Consider the following 19,979-nt stretch of genomic DNA (forward strand, 5'->3'; position numbering starts at 1 on the left):
AGCCGGGCGTGGTGGTGGGTGCCTGTAGTCCCAGCTACTCGGGAGGCTGAGGCAGGAGAATCATTGAACCCAGGAGGCAGAGGTAGCAGTGAGCCAAGATTGTGCCATTGCACTCCGGCCTGGGCAACAGAGCGAGACTACATCTCTAAATAAATAAATAAATAAGCAAATGTGGCTCAAAGCACCGTGTACTCCCAATAATATTACATCCCACTATACTATAACTGCCATTAAATTGTTTTCCCTTCCCATCAGCCTCTTCACCCATATGTGATTAGCATGGTAACTGCCACATCATAATTGGCCATTGAGAAATAGCCACTCACTAGACAAACAAGCATCTGATTGCAAACCATTTCCACTTTTACACATAAATTGTTTCCATGATGTATACATATATGGAGAACTAGGAAGACAGGCTTTTGGGAAAGATGGAGAGACTCATCACCTGGAATATTCAATAGCTTCAGTAGCCAGTACCACTACTGCCAACTCAGTGTACAGACCATGCAATCTCTTGAGGGCCACTTGGCCACAAGCCTCCTATAAAGGTATTTCTGCAGCTGATGGAGCAGGAGAGTGGAAATGAGGCAGGATTGGTAAGGAGATGAATTAATGATTTAGTGTTGACATCTGCACCAGTGACCCAGCCTGTCTTATCATTTGAGGGAAGTTTGTATCTGGGCCTAGGGAAAAAGAACAGAAGATAGAAGGCTCTAGTGGAAAAAAAAAAAAAAGGGTCTGCCTTTCCATTGCTGCTTGATGTTTATAAAGAAAAGTGGGGAATTGGCCGGGGGCAGTGGCTCACGCCTGTAATCCCAGCACTTTGGGAGGCTGCGGTGGGCAGATCACCTGAGGTCAGGAGTTTGAGACCAGCCTGACCAGCGTGGTGAAACCCTGTCTCTACTAAAAATACAAAAATTAGCTGGGCATAATAGTGGGCACCTGTAATCCCAGCTACTCTGGAGGCTGAGGCAGGAGAATCGCTTGAACCCTGGAAGCAGAGGTTGCAGTGAGCCAAGATCACACCGTTGCACTCCAGTCTGGGTGACAGAGCGGGGCTCCGTCTCAAAAAAAAAACAACAACAAAAAAAAAGAAAAGTGGGGAATTAAGCTGCAGAATGGGAGTAGAAAGTCTCCATAAAAGTAGAGTTGCTTCTGAGCTGTTCCTCCAAGTGTTGGGATTTTGTCTCCACAGCTAGAAGAGGAAATCATATTTCAATCCTTGACAATCTACATAAAATAATATGCTCTGAAAGCAAAAGCCAGAGAAGTGGAACTTTCTGTGCCAGGTGAGCTGTGGGCTGGGTCTTGGGAGATGGGTGAGAGGGTTGGTAATAGTTACAGTGAACTTCCATTTCCTTGGTCTTGTGTTTCTATGTGGAGGACTTCTGCTAAGAGTAAAACTGACTTCTTTCCTACTTCTCAATTTCTCTTTCTTCCTCTTGGAGAGTTTGGGAGAAGGCATCTCAACCCTTCCTGGACTTCTTCAAGTCAGCCTGTTCTAGTGGGCCCCATAAGCAAATGGAGGCTTCTCTGACAGCTTCTTCTTTTCTCAAGTCTTGGTGACAAATATTTGTTTTTGCTTTGATTTGTTCCTTTCCAAAAAACTCTGAGTACAATGCAATATTTTTAAATAGCGAATCACAGCTTGTTTTATGTGGCCAGATCTTACTGTTTGCTGTGAATTTTCAGAGATGCTACAGCCTTCTCAACAACAGATTATGAATCATTCGAAAGATTGACCTTCCAAAAACATTACCTGCAGATTCTGACAATGAATCTGTTTAGGATTTCCCTAGGAAAGAAAATAGAATGACTAGAGATTATGATGTTGCTTGTAGTTTAAATTTGGTGTTTGCCTTCTGCTTTCCCTGGTTCCTCTCGTACATGTTGTAAGAATATAACATGTGGAAGAAAAGTGTAAGAAAAACAAGAAATTCAGAATTTCATTATTCTAAAAGAAAGCCAAATTTATCTTTGCTTCTTTTTCGTAAGCAAGGAGGTTTCACAACGGACGCATATAAAACACTTTGCTGGAGCCCCATAGGGGAAAATAACCTTTCACCCTGTATTTTAACGGTTCCCTGGGTACTTTGAAGGCAGGAAAACTACAACAGGCCCCGCTGGGATTCGAACCCAGGATCTCCTGTTTACTAGACAGGCGCTTTAACCAGCTAAGCCACGGAGCCACCATACTGTTAATGGTACAAATGAGCATGGAAAAGAGATGATCTTTGCCTTTGTTCTGTGCATTGATACACTTTCTTGTTACTGAGGTTTGAAAGTAGCCAGACGTTTCTTCAGACACTGAAGATTAACCTTGGCTTCGCCCCAAAAGACCTAAGAAACCGCTCAGCTGCAGGATAACGAAGTTTTTCGCGTGGGGGAGGTGGAGGGGGTGAGGGAAACGCTGGCGATAGCCTGACCTCCGCCCCGGGGCGAACAGGAGAGTCCTCCGAGAAACTGCCTCAAATAGCAAGCAGCTCATCCTAACGTGGGTAAAGTATGACCTCGGGCTTCAGGGAGAAGAGGGTAGGAGAGCGGGTAGCCAGCCACATTTACAGAACACTCCTCCGAGTCGTGTAATGCATTTACACCAGAACACTTACGGCACCAAGAACTGATCCTAGCAGGAAGCAAGCTGTTTCCTATTTCATGGCTTTTAAATTAAACTGGAATTAGATTAAAATTCCAGTCATTCCTTACCCCATTTCTTTCCGTTAAAATTGGGCTCCACCTACCTGCTTCTTGCTTATTAAAGATTAACTAATGGGGTTCCAGAGTTGCTTCCTAAAAATGCAAGATTTAAGAATTAACAACTTAATCTTGGAAAGAGATAAAGAAGTCCCCTTCCCGGTATAGCTACACAGAAAGAAAAGCTTTCTTGTCCTAATACTTGTCCAAAGGATCTGATTTGATGTGTCAAATCAGCATTATATATATATGTGTGTGTGTGTGTATGTGTGTGTGTATACATATATATAGAGAGAGAGAGAGAGAAAATTTCTATATTGTCATGGGGGCTTATGTGTTTCCGACTTATTCTGTTCTCTATTAAAAATAAATCTGATCTTGGGAGTATAATTTGAATAAAGGGGTTTAATGAAATTCTGAAGAGTATACAAATTGTTGGCACAGCTGTGAAAGTAACTTCCCAAATGAAACCTGTAATTATGTTTGGCTGTTTTACTTGAAATCTGTTGTCCTGGTGATTATGCTGAAACAGACATTTCAGTATTCCTTAGCTGTATCAATATTTGAAGGATTTCTCTATCACAGTCTAAGGCAGACATTGGCATGTACCTTTGCCTATGCGTGTGATGGGGGGAACAGTAAAAGATCATGCCGACTAGAGTTTTCATTTTTATAAAAAGATGCAAGTCGGCCGAGCGCGGTGGCTTACGTCTGTAATCCCAGCACTTTGGGAGGCCAGGGCGGGCGGATCACGAGGTCAGGAGATCGAGACCGTCCTGGCTAACACGGTGAAACCCCATCTCTACTAAAAATACAAAAAAATTAGCCGGGTGTGGTGGTGGGCGCCTGTAGTCCCAGCTACTCGGGAGGCTGAGGCAGGAGAATGGCGTGAACCCGGGAGGCAGAGCTTGCAGTGAGCTGAGATAGCGCCACTGCACTCCACCCTGGGCGACAGAGCGAGACTCCGTCTCAAAAAAAAAAAAAAAGATGCAAGTCTATGAACTCAGCACTCACTATGATTGAGACTCATGAAATAAGCACTTATTACTTTATTATTATAAGATTAGCCATCATATTATGAACTCAGCACTCACTTTCATTGAGACTCATGAAATAAGCACTTATTACTTTATTATTATAAGATTAGCCATCATATTATTAGTGTGCTTGGAGTCAATATAATCATCATAAATAGCACAGTCACACCTAATATGGCTTTAACCCAACTGTGGTGGGCCCCAGACAACAGAGCCAATAGTATTTTATTTTGGTTTTTCCTTTGACTGGCAGCTGACGAAGTTTGCACAGAATTTCTACAATGTCAAAGGAATTGTTTAGCCAGAGATGAGCCTTGGAAGCAAATTGAGACTTTGAACAATCATTTACAGAACTCTTGGTATGAACCATATCTTCTATTCAGTTCCGACTGTGATTAGGGACCATGGAACCCTCACATTGTCTCCGCTCCACACATCCGAAATTGGAGAGGATGCAGGTGGCTGTGTCACAGACTGCCGACAGTCATGTAAAACAATGTGAGAGTGGCAGATGGTGCAGTTTTCCATGTGCCTGGGAGTGAAACTAAAAAAAACTGCACTGAAACACAGAGAAGAGTCCACCACTGTCATAGTTGTATGTGTCAACTTAGGCTACCCAGTTATTCAATTAAACACTAATCTACATGTTTCTGTGAAGTTATTTTGTAAATGTGGTTAACAATCAGTTAACCTTAAAAAAAGATTCTCCTTCATGTAGATGGGCCTTATCCAATCAGTTAAAAGGCTTTGAGAGCAAAACAAAGGCCTCCCTAAGGAAGAAGAAATTCTGTTTCAAGACTTCAGCATCAGCTTCTACCTGAGAGTTTCCAGCCTGCCCTACCCTCACCCTAGATATATATAGATATATATCTAGATTTATATATCTGGACTCTGTTTCTCCGATATATGCTGAAGAAAAGACTGGAAGTTGAAACTGGAACTGTTAGAAAAGATGTAGAAAGATTTCCAAAAGCAAAGCGAAAGCATTTCTTTTTCTTTTTCTTTTCTTTTCTTTTTTTTTTTTTGAGACAGAATTTTGCTCTTATTGCCCAGGCTGGAGTGCAATGGCACGATCTCGGCTCACTGCAACCTCCGCCTCCCGGGTTCAAGTAATTCTCCTGCCTCAGCCTCCCGAGTAGCTGGGACCCACGCCCGGCTAATTTTTTGTATTTTTTGTAGACACGGGGTTTCACCATGTTGGCCAGGCTGGTCTCGATTTCCTTACCTCGTGATCCGCCCACCTCGGCCCCCCAAAGTGCTGGGATTACAGGCGTGAGCCACCGCGCCCAGCTGAAAGCATTTATTGTAGTGAATATGGCTAAGAAATTTGAGGCACCCAAGGGAGGTCTTCAAAGCCTGCAAAACACAGATAAATTTTTATAGACAAACACTAAGGACAGTGAACGTGGACAGAGCCTACAGCCAGCTGGGTTACAGCTCATTTTTAAGGTGCTAGGTGGGACCTGTGACTTCCAGGGATGCTCTAGCCTGACCAACATGGAGAAACCCCGTTTCTACTAAAAATACAAAATTAGCCGGGCGTGGTGGCGCATGCCTGTAATCCCAGCTACTTGAGAGGCTGAGGCAGGAGAATCGCTTGAACCCGGGAGGCAGAGGTTGCAGTGAGCCGAGATCGCGCCATTGCACTCCAGCCTGGGCAATAAGAGCAAAATTCTGGCTCTCGCTCTCGCTCTCGCTCTCGCCCTCGCCCTCGCCCTCGCCCTCGCCCTCGCCCTCGCCCTCGCTCTCCCCCTCCCCCTCCCCCTCCCCCTCCCCCTCCCCCTCCCCCTCCCCCTCCCCCTCCCCCTCCCCCTCCCCCTCCCCCTCCCTCTCCCCTTTTTTCGGTCTCCCTCTGTTATCGAAGCTGGACTGTACTGCCGTGATCTCGGCTCGCTGCAACCTCCCTGCCTCGGGCTCCGGTGATTCTCCTGCCTCGGCCTGCCGAGTGCCTGGGATTGCAGGCGCGCGCCGCCACGCCTGAATGGTTTTTGTATTTTTGGTGGAGACGGGGTTTCGCCGTGTTGACCGGGCTGGTCTCCAGCTCCTGGCCTCTAGTGATCTGCCCGCCTCAGCCTCCCGAGGTGCTGGGATTGCAGACGGAGTCTCGCTAACTCAACGCTCAATGGTGCTCAGGCTGGAGTGCAGTGGTGTGATCTCGGCTCGCTGCAACCTCCACCTACCAGCCTCCTGCCTTGGCCTCTTAAAGTGCTAAGATTACAGCCTCTGCCCCGCCGCCACCCCGTCTAGGAAGTGAGGAGCGTCTCTGCCTGGCCGCCCATCGTCTGGGATATGAGGAGCCCCTCTGCCCGGCCGCCCTATCTGGGAAGTGAGGAGCGCCTCTGCCCGGCCACCCATCGTCTGGGAGGTGAGGAGCGCCTCTGCCCGGCCGCCACCCCGTCTGGGAGGAAGTGAGGAGCGCCTCTGCCCGGCTGCCCCGTCTGGGAGATGAGGAGCACCTCTGCCCGGCCGCCCCGTCTGGGAGGTGAGGAGCGCCTCTGCCCGGCCGCCACCCCGTCTGGGAGGAAGTGAGGAGCGCCTCTGCCCGGCCGCCCCGTCTGGGAAGTGAGGAGCGCCTCTGCCTGGCCTCCACCCCGTCTGGGAGGAAGTGAGGAGCGCCTCTGCCCGGTTGCCCCATCTGGGAAGTGAGGAGCGCCTCTGCCTGGCCGCCACCCCGTCTGGGAAGTGAGGAGGGCCTCTGCCCGGCTGCCACCCCATGTGGGAAGTGAGGAGCGCCTCTGCCCAGCCACCCCTTCTGGGAGGTGAGGAGCGCCTCTGCCCGGCCGCCCCGCCTGGGAGGTGAGGAGCGCCTCTGCCCGGCCGCCCCGCCTGGGAGGTGAGGAGCGCCTCTGCCTGGCCACCACCCCGTCTGGGAGGAAGTGAGGAGCACCTCTGCCCAGCTGCCCCATCTGGGAAGTGAGGAGCGCCTCTGCCCGGCTGCCACCCCCTATGGGAAGTGATGAGCGCCTCTGCCCGGCCGCCCACTCTGGGAAGTGAGGAGCGCCTCTGCCCGGCCGCCCACTCTGGGAGGTGAGGAGTGCCTCTGCCCGGCCGCCCCGTCAGGGAGGTGAGGAGCGCCTCTGCCTGGCCGCCACCCCATCTGGGAGGAAGTGAGGAGCATCTCTGCCCAGCTGCCCCATCTGGGAAGTGAGGAGCGCCTCTGCCTGGCTGCCACCCCCTATGGGAAGTGAGGAGCGCCTCTGCCCGGCCGCCCACTCTGGGAGGTGAGGAGTGCCTCTGCCCGGCCGCCCCGTCTGGGAGGTGAGGAGCGCCTCTGCCTGGCCGCCACCCCGTCTGGGAGGAAGTGAGGAGCGCCTCTGCCCGGCCGCCCACTCTGGGAAGTGAGGAGCGCCTCTGCCCGGCCGCCCACTCTGGGAGGTGAGGAGCGCCTCTGCCTGGCCACTCCGTCTGGGAAGGGAGGAGCGCCTCTGCCTGGCCGCCCCGTCTGGGAGGTGAGGAGCACCTCTGCCCGGCCGCCACCCCGTCTGGGAGGAAGTGAGGAGCACCTCTGCCCGGCCGCCCCGTCTGGGAAGTGAGGAGCGCCTCTGCCTGGCCGCCACCCCGTCTGGGAGGAAGTGAGGAGCGCCTCTGCCCGGCTGCCCCATCTGGGAAGTGAGGAGCGCCTCTGCCCGGCCGCCACCCCATATGGGAAGTGAGGAGCGCCTCTGCCTGACCACTCCGTCTGGGAGGTGAGGAGCGCCTCTGCCCGGCCGCCCCGTCTGGGAGGTGAGGAGTGCCTCTGCCCGGCCGTCACCCCGTCTGGGAGGAAGTGTGGAGCACCTCTGCCCGGCTGCCCCGTCTGGGAGATGAGGAGCACCTCTGCCCGGCCGCCCCGTCTGGGAGATGAGGAACACCTCTGCCCGGCTGCCCCGTCTGGGAGGTGAGGAGTGCCTCTGCCCGGCTGCCACCCCGTCTGGGAGGAAGTGAGGAGCACCTCTGCCCGGCCGCCCCCTCTGGGAAGTGAGGAGCGCCTCTGCCTGGCCGCCACCCCGTCTGGGAGGAAGTGGGGAGCGCCTCTGCCTGGCTGCCCCATCTGGGAAGGGAGGAGCGCCTCTGCCCAGCCGCCACACCGTCTGGGAAGTGAGGAGCGCCTCTGCCCGGCCGCCCCCTCTGGGAGGTGAGGAGCGCCTCTGCCCGGCCGCCCCGTCTGGGAGGTGAGGAGCACCTCTGCCCGGCTGCCACCCGGTCTGGGAGGAAGTGAGGAGCGCCTCTGCCCGGGCGGCCCCGTCTGGGAAGTGAGGAGCACCTCTGCCCGGGCAGCCCCGTCTGGGAAGCGAGGAGCGCCTCTGCCCGGGCGGCCCCTTCTGGGAAGCGAGGAGCGCCTCTGCCCGGGCGGCCCCGTCTGGGAAGTGAGGAGCGCCTCTGCCCGGCCGCCCCGTCTGGGATGTGAGGAGCGCCTCTACCCGGCTGCCCATCGTCTGGGATGTGAGGAGAGCCTCTGCCCGGCCGCCCCGTCTGGGAGGAGAGGAGCGCCTCTGCCCGGGCGGCCCCGTCTGGGAAGCGAGGAGCACCTCTGCCCGGCCGCCCTGTCTGGGACGTGAGGAGCGCCTCTGCCTGGCTGCCCTGTCTGGGAGGTGTACCCAACAGCTCCAAAGAGACAGCGACCATCGGGAGCGGGCCATGAGGACGATGGCGGTTTTGTTGAAGAGAAGGGGAGGAAGTGTGGGGAAAGGAAGGAGAGATCAGATTGTTGCTGTGTCTGTGTAGAATGGGGTGGGCATAGGAGACTCCATTTTGTTCTGACTAGGAGAAATTCTTCTGCCTTGGGGTGCTGTTGATCTATGGCCTTTCCCCCAGCCCCATGCTCTCTGAAACATATGCTGTGTCAACTTAGGGTTAAATGGATTAAGGGCGGTGCAAGATGTGCTTTGTTAAACAGATGCTTGAAGGCAGCATGCCCTTTAAGAGTCATCACCACTCCCTAATCTCAAGTACCCAGGGGCACAAACACTGCAGAAGGCCGCAGGGACCTCTGCCTAGGAAAACCAGAGACCTTTGTTCATGTGTTTATCTCCTGACCTTCTCTCCACTATTATCCTATGACCCTCCCATATCCCCCTCTCCGAGAAACACCCAAGAACGATCAATAAATACTTCATAAATTTAAAAAAAAAAAAAAAAAAAAAAAAAAAAAAAAAAAAAAAGAGCAAAATTCTGTCTCCAAAAAAACAACAACAAAAAAAGTTTTGGTAACCTATTTTAACATAATTAGTTTTCTTTTGAAATCTTATATATTTATATTTTCTTTCGTATATTTAAAAGTATTATTCTGAGATACAGCTGCCCTTGGGGTCCATAGTACAAAACCTAACGAGAAGATCCCTATGCTATTGCCTAGGGAGGAATCCATAAACTAGGTCTACCTTAATGTTTGTGCAGAAAGAGCAGAATATTTTTTGTAAGGGCTGTTGAAACCTTATGAACTGAAAACAAATATTTTCTAATCTCAACGTGTATATTCTCAATATCAGGCAGTTTTACTTCTGTTTAGTAGACCTCAACTTATTTAAAATGCTCACCAGGCATGGGGATGATTTATTCTCAGAAATATGGACAAACTAAAACACACACATATGAGACGTTTGTTTGCTTTCAAAGTGAACAAATGAACATTCATATGTGTGTCCGGGTTGATGATGCTCCTTATAAAGCTGTCAAATTCTGAGATCAAGGCCCTGCAGTAGAAGCAGCATGCAGTGAGGATGCCTTGCACAGTTTCGCTTAGTAAAATATTTGAAGAAAAAAAAAAAAGACCCACAGAGAGACAAATAAAAACTCAGACCACGTCGCCCGTACAACGGCTTCCAGTTTCCTACAGAATACCAGCCAGAGTCCTTACAAGAGCCTGTAAAGCTGGCCAGAGTCCTTACAAGGGCCTATAAAGCTGGAGGTGGTCTCCCAGGATCTCCTATTCCTCTCCACTGAGTACCGGCATCCTCAACATAACTCCCAAGCCTGCTTCCACCTCCAGGCCTTTTCCCTAGCGATTTTCCCTGTTCCAGATCACTCTTTTCCCCCGATATCAGCATTTATTTCTCATTCATCACTTTTACTGCTGGCCTTTCCTATCCTCTTTCCCTGTTTTATTATTATTTTTCTCCAATCGCCTATCACTATTATTTTGTTTATTTAGTGCTTTATTATCCGCTTCCGCCACTGCCATGTAATCTTGAGAGCAAGGGTCTCTCATGTTTTCTTCACCGTTATCTGCAGTGCCTTGAACACTAATACTGGTTGAATGAACGAACGCATTAATGGAGCTGTGATATTGGGGCAGAGAGGATGCAGGGCTTGCTTTTCACCGCCATTTTTCAGCCGGCAGAGACAGACCGAGAAAGGAATGAAGGCTACGAGGAGTATGCAGAAGTAGCTACCAGGGAGTCCATGAGCTGCGAGCCTGGACCAGCAGGCAAACGCAGCTTACAGGCCTTCGCCCGGACATTACGGGTACAATCTAGTTTCTTATGAAATACCTCGCCATTGAGGAACGCGCGGGGCCAGTGGCGCAATGGATAACGCGTCTGACTACGGATCAGAAGATTCCAGGTTCGACTCCTGGCTGGCTCGGTATAGGAAGGTTCATTTTACAACTTTCTGACTCTGCAGGGGTAAGGAAATTCCCGCATCTTAAATTTGCCTGGAAGTCTCAGAAGCAAGAGGGGCCGCTCACGACAACATATGGGGTTATCGTTTCTCTGCGGAGCATTCTGCCACTGACCACGTGGTAACGCCAACTACGTCAGAGAAACGCTCGCCCTACCCAAGTCGTGCCTGGCCATTTTGGCCGAAGTACGAAGGACCGTTCAGAGATTAAATTAAAGTCTCTATTGTGTTCTTCCCTATTCAGTCATTTGTAGAATAAATTCTATGACTTCAGTTTGAACACTGGAGGGGCTAGGTCTGAGCTTTTCATTGGTTTTTCTGGTTTGAGAGGTCGGTACAGAGACACACGCGCACATCAGCAAAACTCGCGCTTGGAACGAAGAAACACGGAACTAGGCAGGCAGAACTACTTACTCTGAAAAGTACTACCCCAGCGAGTTTCCGTAGTGTAGTGGTTATCACGTTCGCCTCACACGCGAAAGGTCCCCGGTTCGAAACCGGGCGGAAACATTTTTTTTTTTTTTTTCCTCATCTTACTACGAAATTCTTACAGTGTGTATCTTTTAAAGATTTTTTCAGGCCGTCACAAATTTCCTGTCTTCTTGTCTTGCTAGATCGGGGCAGCAGTGCTTAGGGCGGGCCTCAGAGGCTCACACACGTATCGCCAGGGGGAGAACCAGCTCCCTCCGGCTTGGACTCGGGGCGGCTCCCCGCCTGCAGCCCCGGAAGCGCATCCTCACCTTCCCTCGCCTTCCTGTTCCTGGAGGAGCCGGGCTCCGCTCGTCTTCTCCGTCTTAGGGCTGGTGCTGGCCCTGCCCACGCCTAGGGCTCCAGCGCGTCACGGGCCTCAGCTGGGATTCCCGCGCCCCTCGGACGGCCACGAGACTCGGGTAAGTGCCTCACAGACTTTGTGCGCTACCCCGGAAAATGAGGGACGTGGTGGGGGGGTCCCGCCGCCCTCCGTATACTTAGGAACCTCCTGCCAGCTGGCCCAGGTCATGATTAGGGGCCTTGGGCCCGGTCAGCCCCGCGTGTCTTCCCGTCTCCAGAGTAATCGCAGCATCTCTCCTGAGCTCCGAGTGTGAATCCCTGGGAAAAGCTGAATCCAGAGGTGGGGTCACAGAGAGCCGCAGGCCCGACCGGGATGAGAAGTCCTAATCGGCTCTCTAGGGGCGTTCTAAAAGAAGGAAGGAAGGGGATTTGAAAGGATTGCTCCCGCAGGGCTGTGGCCTTGAAGAGGTGGTGACTGGCAGGTTGGACTGATCTGCCTTGGGCTCTCCCTTCCTCCCCAATTTACCTTCGAGAAACCCTCGTTGAGGAGACACCTAAAGGCTGAGTCTTCCTCCACTTTGACCTTTTGCTATCCCATCACAAAGGAAAAATGGATCCCAAAGTTAAGAAATGGACCAGCACTTGTTTAGAATCAGGACTGGTGCCTTGGTGTTTGGCCTCTTACCTCTGCCTGCCACATGGCTTGCTTACAAGTTAATTGGATTAATGAAAAGCTTTTATGAGAAAGTTTTGTTGTGTCACCTGGCAGCCTCGGGTGTTCCCTAAAAGAGATTTCCTTCTTAGATGTATTACTACTTTTTCTAGGGATTAGCCAAGCGTAGCCTCTCAGATCATATTGCTCCAGGTTCCCTCAAATGACTGATAAGAATGTGATGTGTTTGTTTTTGTTTGTTTGTTTGTTTTTGAGACGGAGTCTCACTCTGTCGTCCAGGCTGGGGTGCAATGGTGCGATCTCGCTCACTGCAACCTCCACACAAGCGATTCTTGTGCCTCAGGCTCCCGAGCAGCTGGGACTACAGGTGTGCAACACTACACCCGGATAATTTTTGTATTTTTAGTTAGAGACGGAGTTTCACCATATTGGCCAGGCTGGTCTCAAACTCCTGACCTCAAGTGATCCGCCCGCCTCGGTCTCCCAAAGTGCTGAGATTACAGGCATGAGCCACCGCGCCCGACTGAATGTGATATTTTTATGACCATGAGAAAAGAAGGGCTGCATTCTTTGGTGGGTCCGCAAAATTAAAAAAAAAAAAAAGAAAGAAAGAAAAGAAAAAAGAAAAGGACAACGTTAATGAGCTGTTTTCTTTTTATCGTTTTCTTAAACAGGCTGCTTGGGTACACGTTGACTTGAAAGGTCCATTCTTTTGTCATCTTGCTGGTTCCCTTAACAAAACAACATCTTGGCTAGCAAGATAATACCTTGGTTAGCAAGACAATAAACTTGGGCATGTGCTCAACAGCAACCTGTCTAATACATTTTCATTTAAAATCCCCTCTGTACTACTCAGAAATATAAGCAAGTTATTGTGGTGCCCAGAAAGGGGGCAAAGGTTCCAGGGTCCTAGGAGATGACAAGGATTCATCCTCTTCATCTTTCTGTGATCCCAGTTAGCAGGAATACTTTAGCCTGGAAGCTAAAGGTTGGAACCCCTAACCAACCTTTCCAGATGGGTGACTGTTGGGGAGCTTATGGCTCACTCCTCTTTAAACCAGATGCATTCTGGCAAGCTGCAGCAGCAAACCTACCCTTTTAGACACCCTGTGTTTTCTCATCTTTCCTTTCTACCCCTGCATCTCCCAGTCTCTCTCACGTAACCTCCATGGAAACTCATGCTACGTCTCTAATACTTTGGAAGATGAAGAACAAACAGGCCCTGGAGAGTGACTGACACCATGTGACCTCTTGCTTCTGTAGCACACTACATCTTGCCTGTGAATCTTTTTTTTTTTTCTTTTTTTTTTTTTGAGACCGGGTCTTGCTCTGTCACCCAGGCTGGAGTGCAGTGGCACAATCTTGGCTCACTACAACCTCCGCCTCCCGGGCTCAAGTGATTCTCCTGCCTCAGCCTCCCAAGTAGTTGGGACTATAGGCATATGCCACCACACCCAGCTAATTTTTGTATTTTTAGTAGAAATGGGTTTCACCATGTTGGCCAGGCTGGTCTTGAACTCCTGACCTCAAGTGATCCACCTGCCTCCACCTCCCAAAGTGCTGGGATTACAGGCGTGAGCCACCGTGCCCAGCATTTGCCTGTGCATTTTTTGTTGTATTTTAATTATATTCTTTATTCTCTCCTTCCTAAGCTTGGTGTTCTTAACTTTCTTCCAGATCTTCCCTTCAACCCCCAAACACGATCTCTCCTTAAGTAAGAGGCAGGGAGGAAGAGGGGAACCTTCTGATTTTGGGGTGGGATTGAGGCTAAAACCCAAGTTAGAACTACCTCCCAGAAACCCAGTTCCGTATCCATCGAGTGAACAAAAAGATGCTGCTAAAATGTGCCTTGTGTTTGCTAGGGATGAGGTGAAAATGAGTATTGAGTGAGGTAGCATTTTGGTCCATGGATTTGCTTGCTATGAAGGAGAAAAAACATGGAAAAATATATTTTGAGAGCTGGGTGAGACCCCCAAATTAATCTAATCCAAGATGTTTCCGTAGTCACTACATTCCTTTTTTTTTGAAACAGAATCTCACTCTATTGCCCAGGCTGGAGTGCAGTGGCGCAATCTCAGCTCACTGCAACCTCGGCCTCCTGGGTTCAAACAATTCTCCTGCCTCAGCATCCTTAGTAGCTGGGATTACAGGCACGCACCACCACCCCTGGCTAATTTTGTATTTTTAGTAGAGATGGAGTTTCACCATGTTGGCCAGGCTGATCTCAAACTTCTGACAACCTTGGCCTCCCAAAGTTCTGGGATTACAGGTGTGAGCCACCACGCCCTGCCTGAGTCACTAAATTCTTACACTGTTCCCTCCTATGTTAGTCCGCTAGGGCTGCCAAAACAAGATACCACAGGCTGGGTGACTTAACAAAAATTAATTTTCTTTGACTTCTGGAGGGTAGAAGTCCAAGATCAAGATGTCGGCAGGTTTGCTTTCTTCTGAGGCCTCTCCTTGGCTTGCAGATGGCCACCTCCCACTATGTCCTTAGATGTGTTCCTCTATGTTGTCTGTATCCTAATCTCCTCTTCCTATAAGTACACCAGTAATATTGAATTAGGGCCCACCCATAATACCCTATTTTGCTTTTTATTTCACTATTAGTTTTTTTTTTAAAGCTATTTTTGCCAGTTAATTTAAACATCATGATCTTCTTCTAATGATAAAAATGCAAGTCTTCATGCTAACAAAAGGATTGGAAGAAGGATGAAGCAGATGTTTCTTCTCCCCTACAGCAATCTGGTTAAATGAGGAGTTAAATTGAGAGCTTTCATGAGAATTTCAGTCCAGTTCTGTGCAATGAAAACAAGTGATTCAAAACTTTCACTAACTTGCTCTGTTGTTTGTTAATATAATGTTATTGGAAGAGTTATTTTAACAAAGGGGAATTGTTATATTTCTAAAACTTTTAAAATTGCTGCCATGTCTTGGGAAAATAACTTCAGTATCTGTCTTGATAATTTCTTGCTCTGATGATACCACTGAAAGTCATTTCTCTATGTTTCCAAAAGTTATACAATTACTAGTAAGATTTATCTGCCAGTTAATAATTTTTCTTTTCTTCCACATGCATGAAGGAGTATTTGTAATGACTTTTATATTTTATCATTAACATTATTTTTTTGAACTCTTAAAATGCGTATTTTTTTTTACATTAATAGACTTCATTTTTTTAGAGCAATTTTTGGTTTACAGAAAATTGAGCAGAAGATAGAGAGTTCCCACATACTTCCTTTCCCCTACCTCAGTTTCTCCTGTTATTAACAACTTGCACTGGTGTGGTACATTTGTTACAAATGATGAACTAATATTGATAGCTTATTATTAACTAAAATATATAGTTTACATCAGGGTTCACTCACTGTATGAAGTTCTGTGGGTTTTGTCAAGTGCATAACATCTACCATTTTATAGTATATGCCATTACAGCAGCATACAAAAGAGTTTCATTTACCTAAAAATCTCTTCTGCGCCACCTCAAATTATTTCTTCTAAGTTAAAACCACTGTGTGGTGAGAGCTCCTTCCTTTTCCAACCTCCTTGTCCTTTGTGGAAATGGTAAGAGCTTTTACCCATCTCCCTGGTCCCTTTTCATTATGTGTGTATCTGTCTCCTACATTTGTAAGGTCTCTAGAGAGTCAGTGACCTGGTCTCCTAATCAGCTTCCTAAAGGTGAGTTTCAAGAATTAAATCCATATTTATATACTCAGATACAGCATCCAGGCAGTGGCCTATTTTTCCTGATTTTATTTTGTCACCTGCTGTATTTTGGCCTTTGACATGTGGAGATCATGGCCCCCCTACTTGGGATGGACTTCAATGGATCTAACTCCAAGAAGACTGAACCCAGGAAAAGAGACTGTGTGAGCATTCTCACACCAGGAAATGGGCTGAGAAACAATTTTGGAGTGAGATGGAAGGAGAATGGTATGGAGTATCCATTCTTAGGGAAATGTGTGCTAAGCCAAAAGCTCACTTTTTGGTTAAACACTCTCATTCTCTGATAACATAAAGGCCTCTAAAAATATATACAGAATATTTGGGGTAACCTTATTATTCATTGCCCAAGTTGGGTCACTTTTCAAAGTAAAAGGGAACATTATGAATAATTATACTAGGGCAACAGGTATAAATCAAGTCACCCTACCATTAGACAAAGTGATTTTCACTGGTTCCTTCATTGTAAGAGTAGCTCCTTTTGTTTCCTAAAAATTGTTAAAATGATTCCTTAATGTTGCATTTGAAATAAAGGGAAAAAGACAAAAATTAGCAATAAATTCATGTAATGTCTAGGCAAGGATTTCTTCAGAAGAGAGCAGGTCAGGTGTAGTTAGATCAGTAGAACTGTATGTCTCAGTGGCACCATTACCTTTTTTTTTTTTTTTTTTTTGAGGCAGAGTCTCTCTCTGTCCCCCAGGCTGGAATGCAGTGGCACGATCTCGGCTCACTGCAACCTCTGCCTCCCAGGTTCAGGCAATTCTCAGGTGGATCATCTGATGTCAGCAGTTGGAGACTAGCCTGTCCAACACGGTGAAACCCTGTCTCTAGTAAAAATACAAAAATTGGCTGGGTATGGTGGCGTGCGCCTGTAATCCCAGCTACCCAGGAGGCTGAGGCAGGAGAATTGCTTGAACCCGGGAGGCAGAGGTTGCAGTGAGCCGAGATCGCACCACTGCACTCCAGCCTGGGTGACAGAGCGAGACTCTGAGACTCCGTCTCAAAAAAAAAAAACTGGAGCAATTTGGAGACAAGATTAAAAAAATAATCATAATGTTGTAGAATGGTGGCCACTCACAAGGTTACAGAATTTCTCAGTAAATGTTTTCAAGGGTGGGGCAGAAGGTATGATAGACAAAAGCTTTAAAAAAGTCACACGGTGCCTATGAATGCCAGCCCTAGGCCTAAGTCCTAATTACTCAAACTCAAACTATTTTCTATTTCCTACCTGTGTGGCTCTCAATCTGTGCTCTGGGCTACCCAGATTTTTTAGTACTTTTATTAATTCTTGAGCAGACACATGCAATTTTTCTGTGTAAGACATAGATAATACTCCAGCTATGTGCTTCCCCTACAGTTTAAAGAAGAGAACACAACCTCCCCCATCTCTGGACTAACCTACATGCCTTCTCCAAGTACATCCCCTTCCCAACTCCCAAGAGATGACCACTGTCCAATTTTTATTTATCCCTTTTTTTTTAAGTTTTACTATATGTCTGTGGCCTCAACATGTCATAGTTTTACATGTGTAAATGGATCTATAGTGTACATATTCTGCAACTTGCTATTTTTGTTCGGCATTATATTCTTGAGATTCATCCTCGTTTTTGAACGTACCTGTAATCTATTTGTTTCTGCTGCTGAATAGTATTCCCTTTTATAGATACTACCAAAATATATGTATCCCTTCTACTACTGAAGGACATTTGGGTGATTTACAGGTTTTTGAAATTACAGTGTTGCTAGAAACATTCTTGTGGAGATCTCCTGTCCACACCTCCAAGAATCCCTCTAAGTAAACACCTAGAAGTAAAATTGCTTTACACAATACCACTGTTTGCAGAGTGCTTTACAAATAACCACTGTTTCCAAAAGCAAATACACTAATTGGCACACACACACAGCAGTACATAAGGGTTTTGATTGCTCCATATCAGGTGAGCCCTTGATATTGTCAGACAACTTGGTTTTCCTCAATTTGATGGATATGAAATGTTATATCCTATGCTTTTAATATGTACTTCTTATATATTTTTAGGTGCTTATTCCTCACTCATGCTTCCAAGAAGTACCTGTTAACATTTTTTGCCATAGTTTTAAAATTTTCATTTTGTCCTTTTCTCATGGATCTATAGGAATGCTTTATGTATTCAGGATTCTAACATTTTGTCCATTATATGTGTTACACATATCTTTGCCAAGCTGGTACTTATTGTTTTACTTTTATTATGCTATCTTTTTTGATATACACAAATTATTAACAATATAGTCAAATTTTATTTTTAATGTTTACATTGGTCAGTCTTTCCCTTTATGGTTTACACTTTTTGTGTCTTGTTAAAGACATCTTTCCAGGAGCAGCGTGAGGAGGACAGAAGCACCCAACAGGACTGCTCAAGCCACCTACGAACACTGCTGCCACCATGCCCAAGAGAAAGGCAAAAGGAGATGCTAAAGGTGATAAAGCAAAGGTGAAGGATGAGCCACAAAGGAGATCAGCACGGTTGTCTGCTAAACCAGCTCCTCCAAAACCAGAGCCCAGGCCTAAAAAGGCCTCAGCAAAGAAGGGAGAGAAGCTTCCCAAAGGGAGAAAGGGGAAAGCAGATGCTGGCAAGGATGGGAACAACCCTGCAAAAAACCGAGATGCCTCTACACTCCAGTCCCAGAAAGCAGAAGGCTCTGGGGATGCCAAGTGAAATGTACATTTTTGATAGCTGTGTACTTACAGTGACTCTACTGTTTGAAATACTATTTTTTTAAATCAAGTTTTATAAAACTGTAGAATTTTGGCTCTCTTTTTTAAGTTATGTTGTTAGCACACAGGACACTTCCTCGTTGTCTTTTGTGGAAAGGGCAAGTACCACTAATAGGGTGTATCTCAGAAACTGAATTGAAATAAGGGGAAATAGGATTTTCTGTCCTGGTTTTTGAAGATTGTTCTTGATTCCCTTGATTCCCAGGAGAGATTCTCTGACATTCACATGTCAGCCACTTTGGCACGGAAGCCTTACAGTGTGGGGAACCAAAACTTCGTGTCTCCTCTTTCCCTGATGCCATCAGCATAGACTTGACTTCCTTAAACCGAGAGTTTTGATGTGGTCTTGGCAACCCTAAAATCAACTGTGTTAGGTAACAAAACTCAGGCTTTCTGTTGATGACATCGAGATGGTGTCACTTAAAAGAGCCAAGATTCCTGTTTTCAGTTTGTGGATTCATCCTGCTGGTTTTACTTTATTCCCTCCATGTCAAAGTGGGCCTGTGAAAAGCTCATACATGCCTCATGTGAAGTGTCCACCCTCTCTGAAAATCTTTCTTGTTCAAAACAGCAACGACATACGTTGTTAACTTCTACAGTGACTTTTGGAGGAGGGGAGTTTGGAAATTGTAAAATGTTATAGATCGTTGCCTATTTCCTGCTGAAAGTAAATGTTTTTAAAAAATATCATATAAAGCTGAATACAAGTTGGTTTGGGGGGAGATCCTTTCCTACCCAAAGTCATAAATATATTCTTTACTGCCTTGTGGAAATTTTATAATTTTGCCTTTCACATTTGTCTTTAGTCTGTCCTGAACTGATTTTTGTGAAAATTATGAGTTAGAAATTCAATTTAACATTTTTCATATTTTGAAGTGGTTGTCTCTGCATTATTTACTGAAAAGTTCATCCTTTCCCCAGTGATTTGTAACACTGCCTCTTTCATAAATTAAATTTTTGTGTACGTGTGTGGGTCTTTTGATGGTTTCTATTCTGACTGACATCAATTTGTCTAATCTTGTAGCAGAACAGTACAGTTCTGATTATTGCAACTTTAGGAAAAGGTCTGATAAAAACCAAGATGCCTCCACATTTTGTCATAATTGTAACCAATTTCACCTCTGTCTCCAGTATCACCACAAAATTGTTCTTCCTTGGAGTGTCTTGGCTATTCTTAGCCAACTGTTCCTCCATATTACTTCTAGAATTAGACCAACAATTTATAAATCAAACAAACCCAAGAACATTGAAATTTTGATTGGATCTGTATTGAATTTATAGATTAATCTGGTAAACCATGTCATCTTTACAATGTTGTCTTCCAATACATGAATATGGTACAGCTCTCCATTTACTTAGGCCTTTGAAATATCTTTCAATAAAGTTTATAATTTTCTCCATAAAGGTCTTCTTGTTAATATTTCCTAGGGACTTTATGCTTTTTAACACTACTTCGTATGGTATATTTTTAGTTACTACATTTTCTGTTTTTAGCTACTGTTGATTTCAATTTTTGTATCCAGCAACCTTGCTACCTGTCATTCTTGTATCTGCATATTCTTGTGGGTTTTTTTTTTTTTTTACATAGACAACCATATATTCTGTGTATACAAACAATTTTGTTTCTTCTTAGTCCTTATTATACCTGTAATTTCTTTTTCTAATGCTCAGCGTAGTCTAGGTTTTGGTGTCTGCTTTTTTTTTTTTTTCCAGACAGAGTCTC

General features: G+C 46.7%; 1 protein-coding gene and 3 non-coding genes across 8 annotated transcripts; 3 read left to right on the forward strand and 1 right to left on the reverse strand.

The window, feature by feature from the left end:
• Positions 1–1,198: 1,198 nt before the first annotated feature.
• HMGN4 (high mobility group nucleosomal binding domain 4) lies at positions 1,199–19,660 on the forward strand. Of its 5 annotated transcripts, none has more exons than XR_008526630.1 (3): positions 1,199–1,292; positions 10,949–11,224; positions 17,845–19,660. XR_008526630.1 is itself a non-coding variant. In XM_009241519.4 (2 exons), the coding sequence occupies exon 2, from the start codon at positions 17,925–17,927 to the stop codon at positions 18,195–18,197; it is 273 nt and encodes a 90-aa protein (XP_009239794.1). In that variant the 5' UTR covers positions 10,970–11,224; positions 17,845–17,924; the 3' UTR covers positions 18,198–19,660. The 5 variants fall into 5 exon arrangements, 1 of the variants encoding a protein (XP_009239794.1); XR_010140412.1 differs by lacking the exon at positions 1,199–1,292 and adding an exon at positions 2,212–2,501 and having other exon boundaries at positions 10,904–11,224; XR_010140410.1 differs by lacking the exon at positions 1,199–1,292 and adding an exon at positions 2,215–2,501.
• TRNAT-AGU (transfer RNA threonine (anticodon AGU)) lies at positions 2,119–2,192 on the reverse strand. The gene has a single exon. It is a non-coding gene; the product is annotated as a tRNA-Thr (tRNA).
• Positions 10,226–10,298, forward strand: TRNAR-ACG (transfer RNA arginine (anticodon ACG)). The gene has a single exon. It is a non-coding gene; the product is annotated as a tRNA-Arg (tRNA).
• Positions 10,772–10,844, forward strand: TRNAV-CAC (transfer RNA valine (anticodon CAC)). The gene has a single exon. It is a non-coding gene; the product is annotated as a tRNA-Val (tRNA).
• Positions 19,661–19,979: the final 319 nt, after the last annotated feature.

This window comes from Pongo abelii, chromosome 5 (genome assembly GCF_028885655.2).
Source record: "Pongo abelii isolate AG06213 chromosome 5, NHGRI_mPonAbe1-v2.0_pri, whole genome shotgun sequence".
In the NCBI taxonomy this organism is placed as follows: Eukaryota; Metazoa; Chordata; class Mammalia; order Primates; family Hominidae; genus Pongo; species Pongo abelii.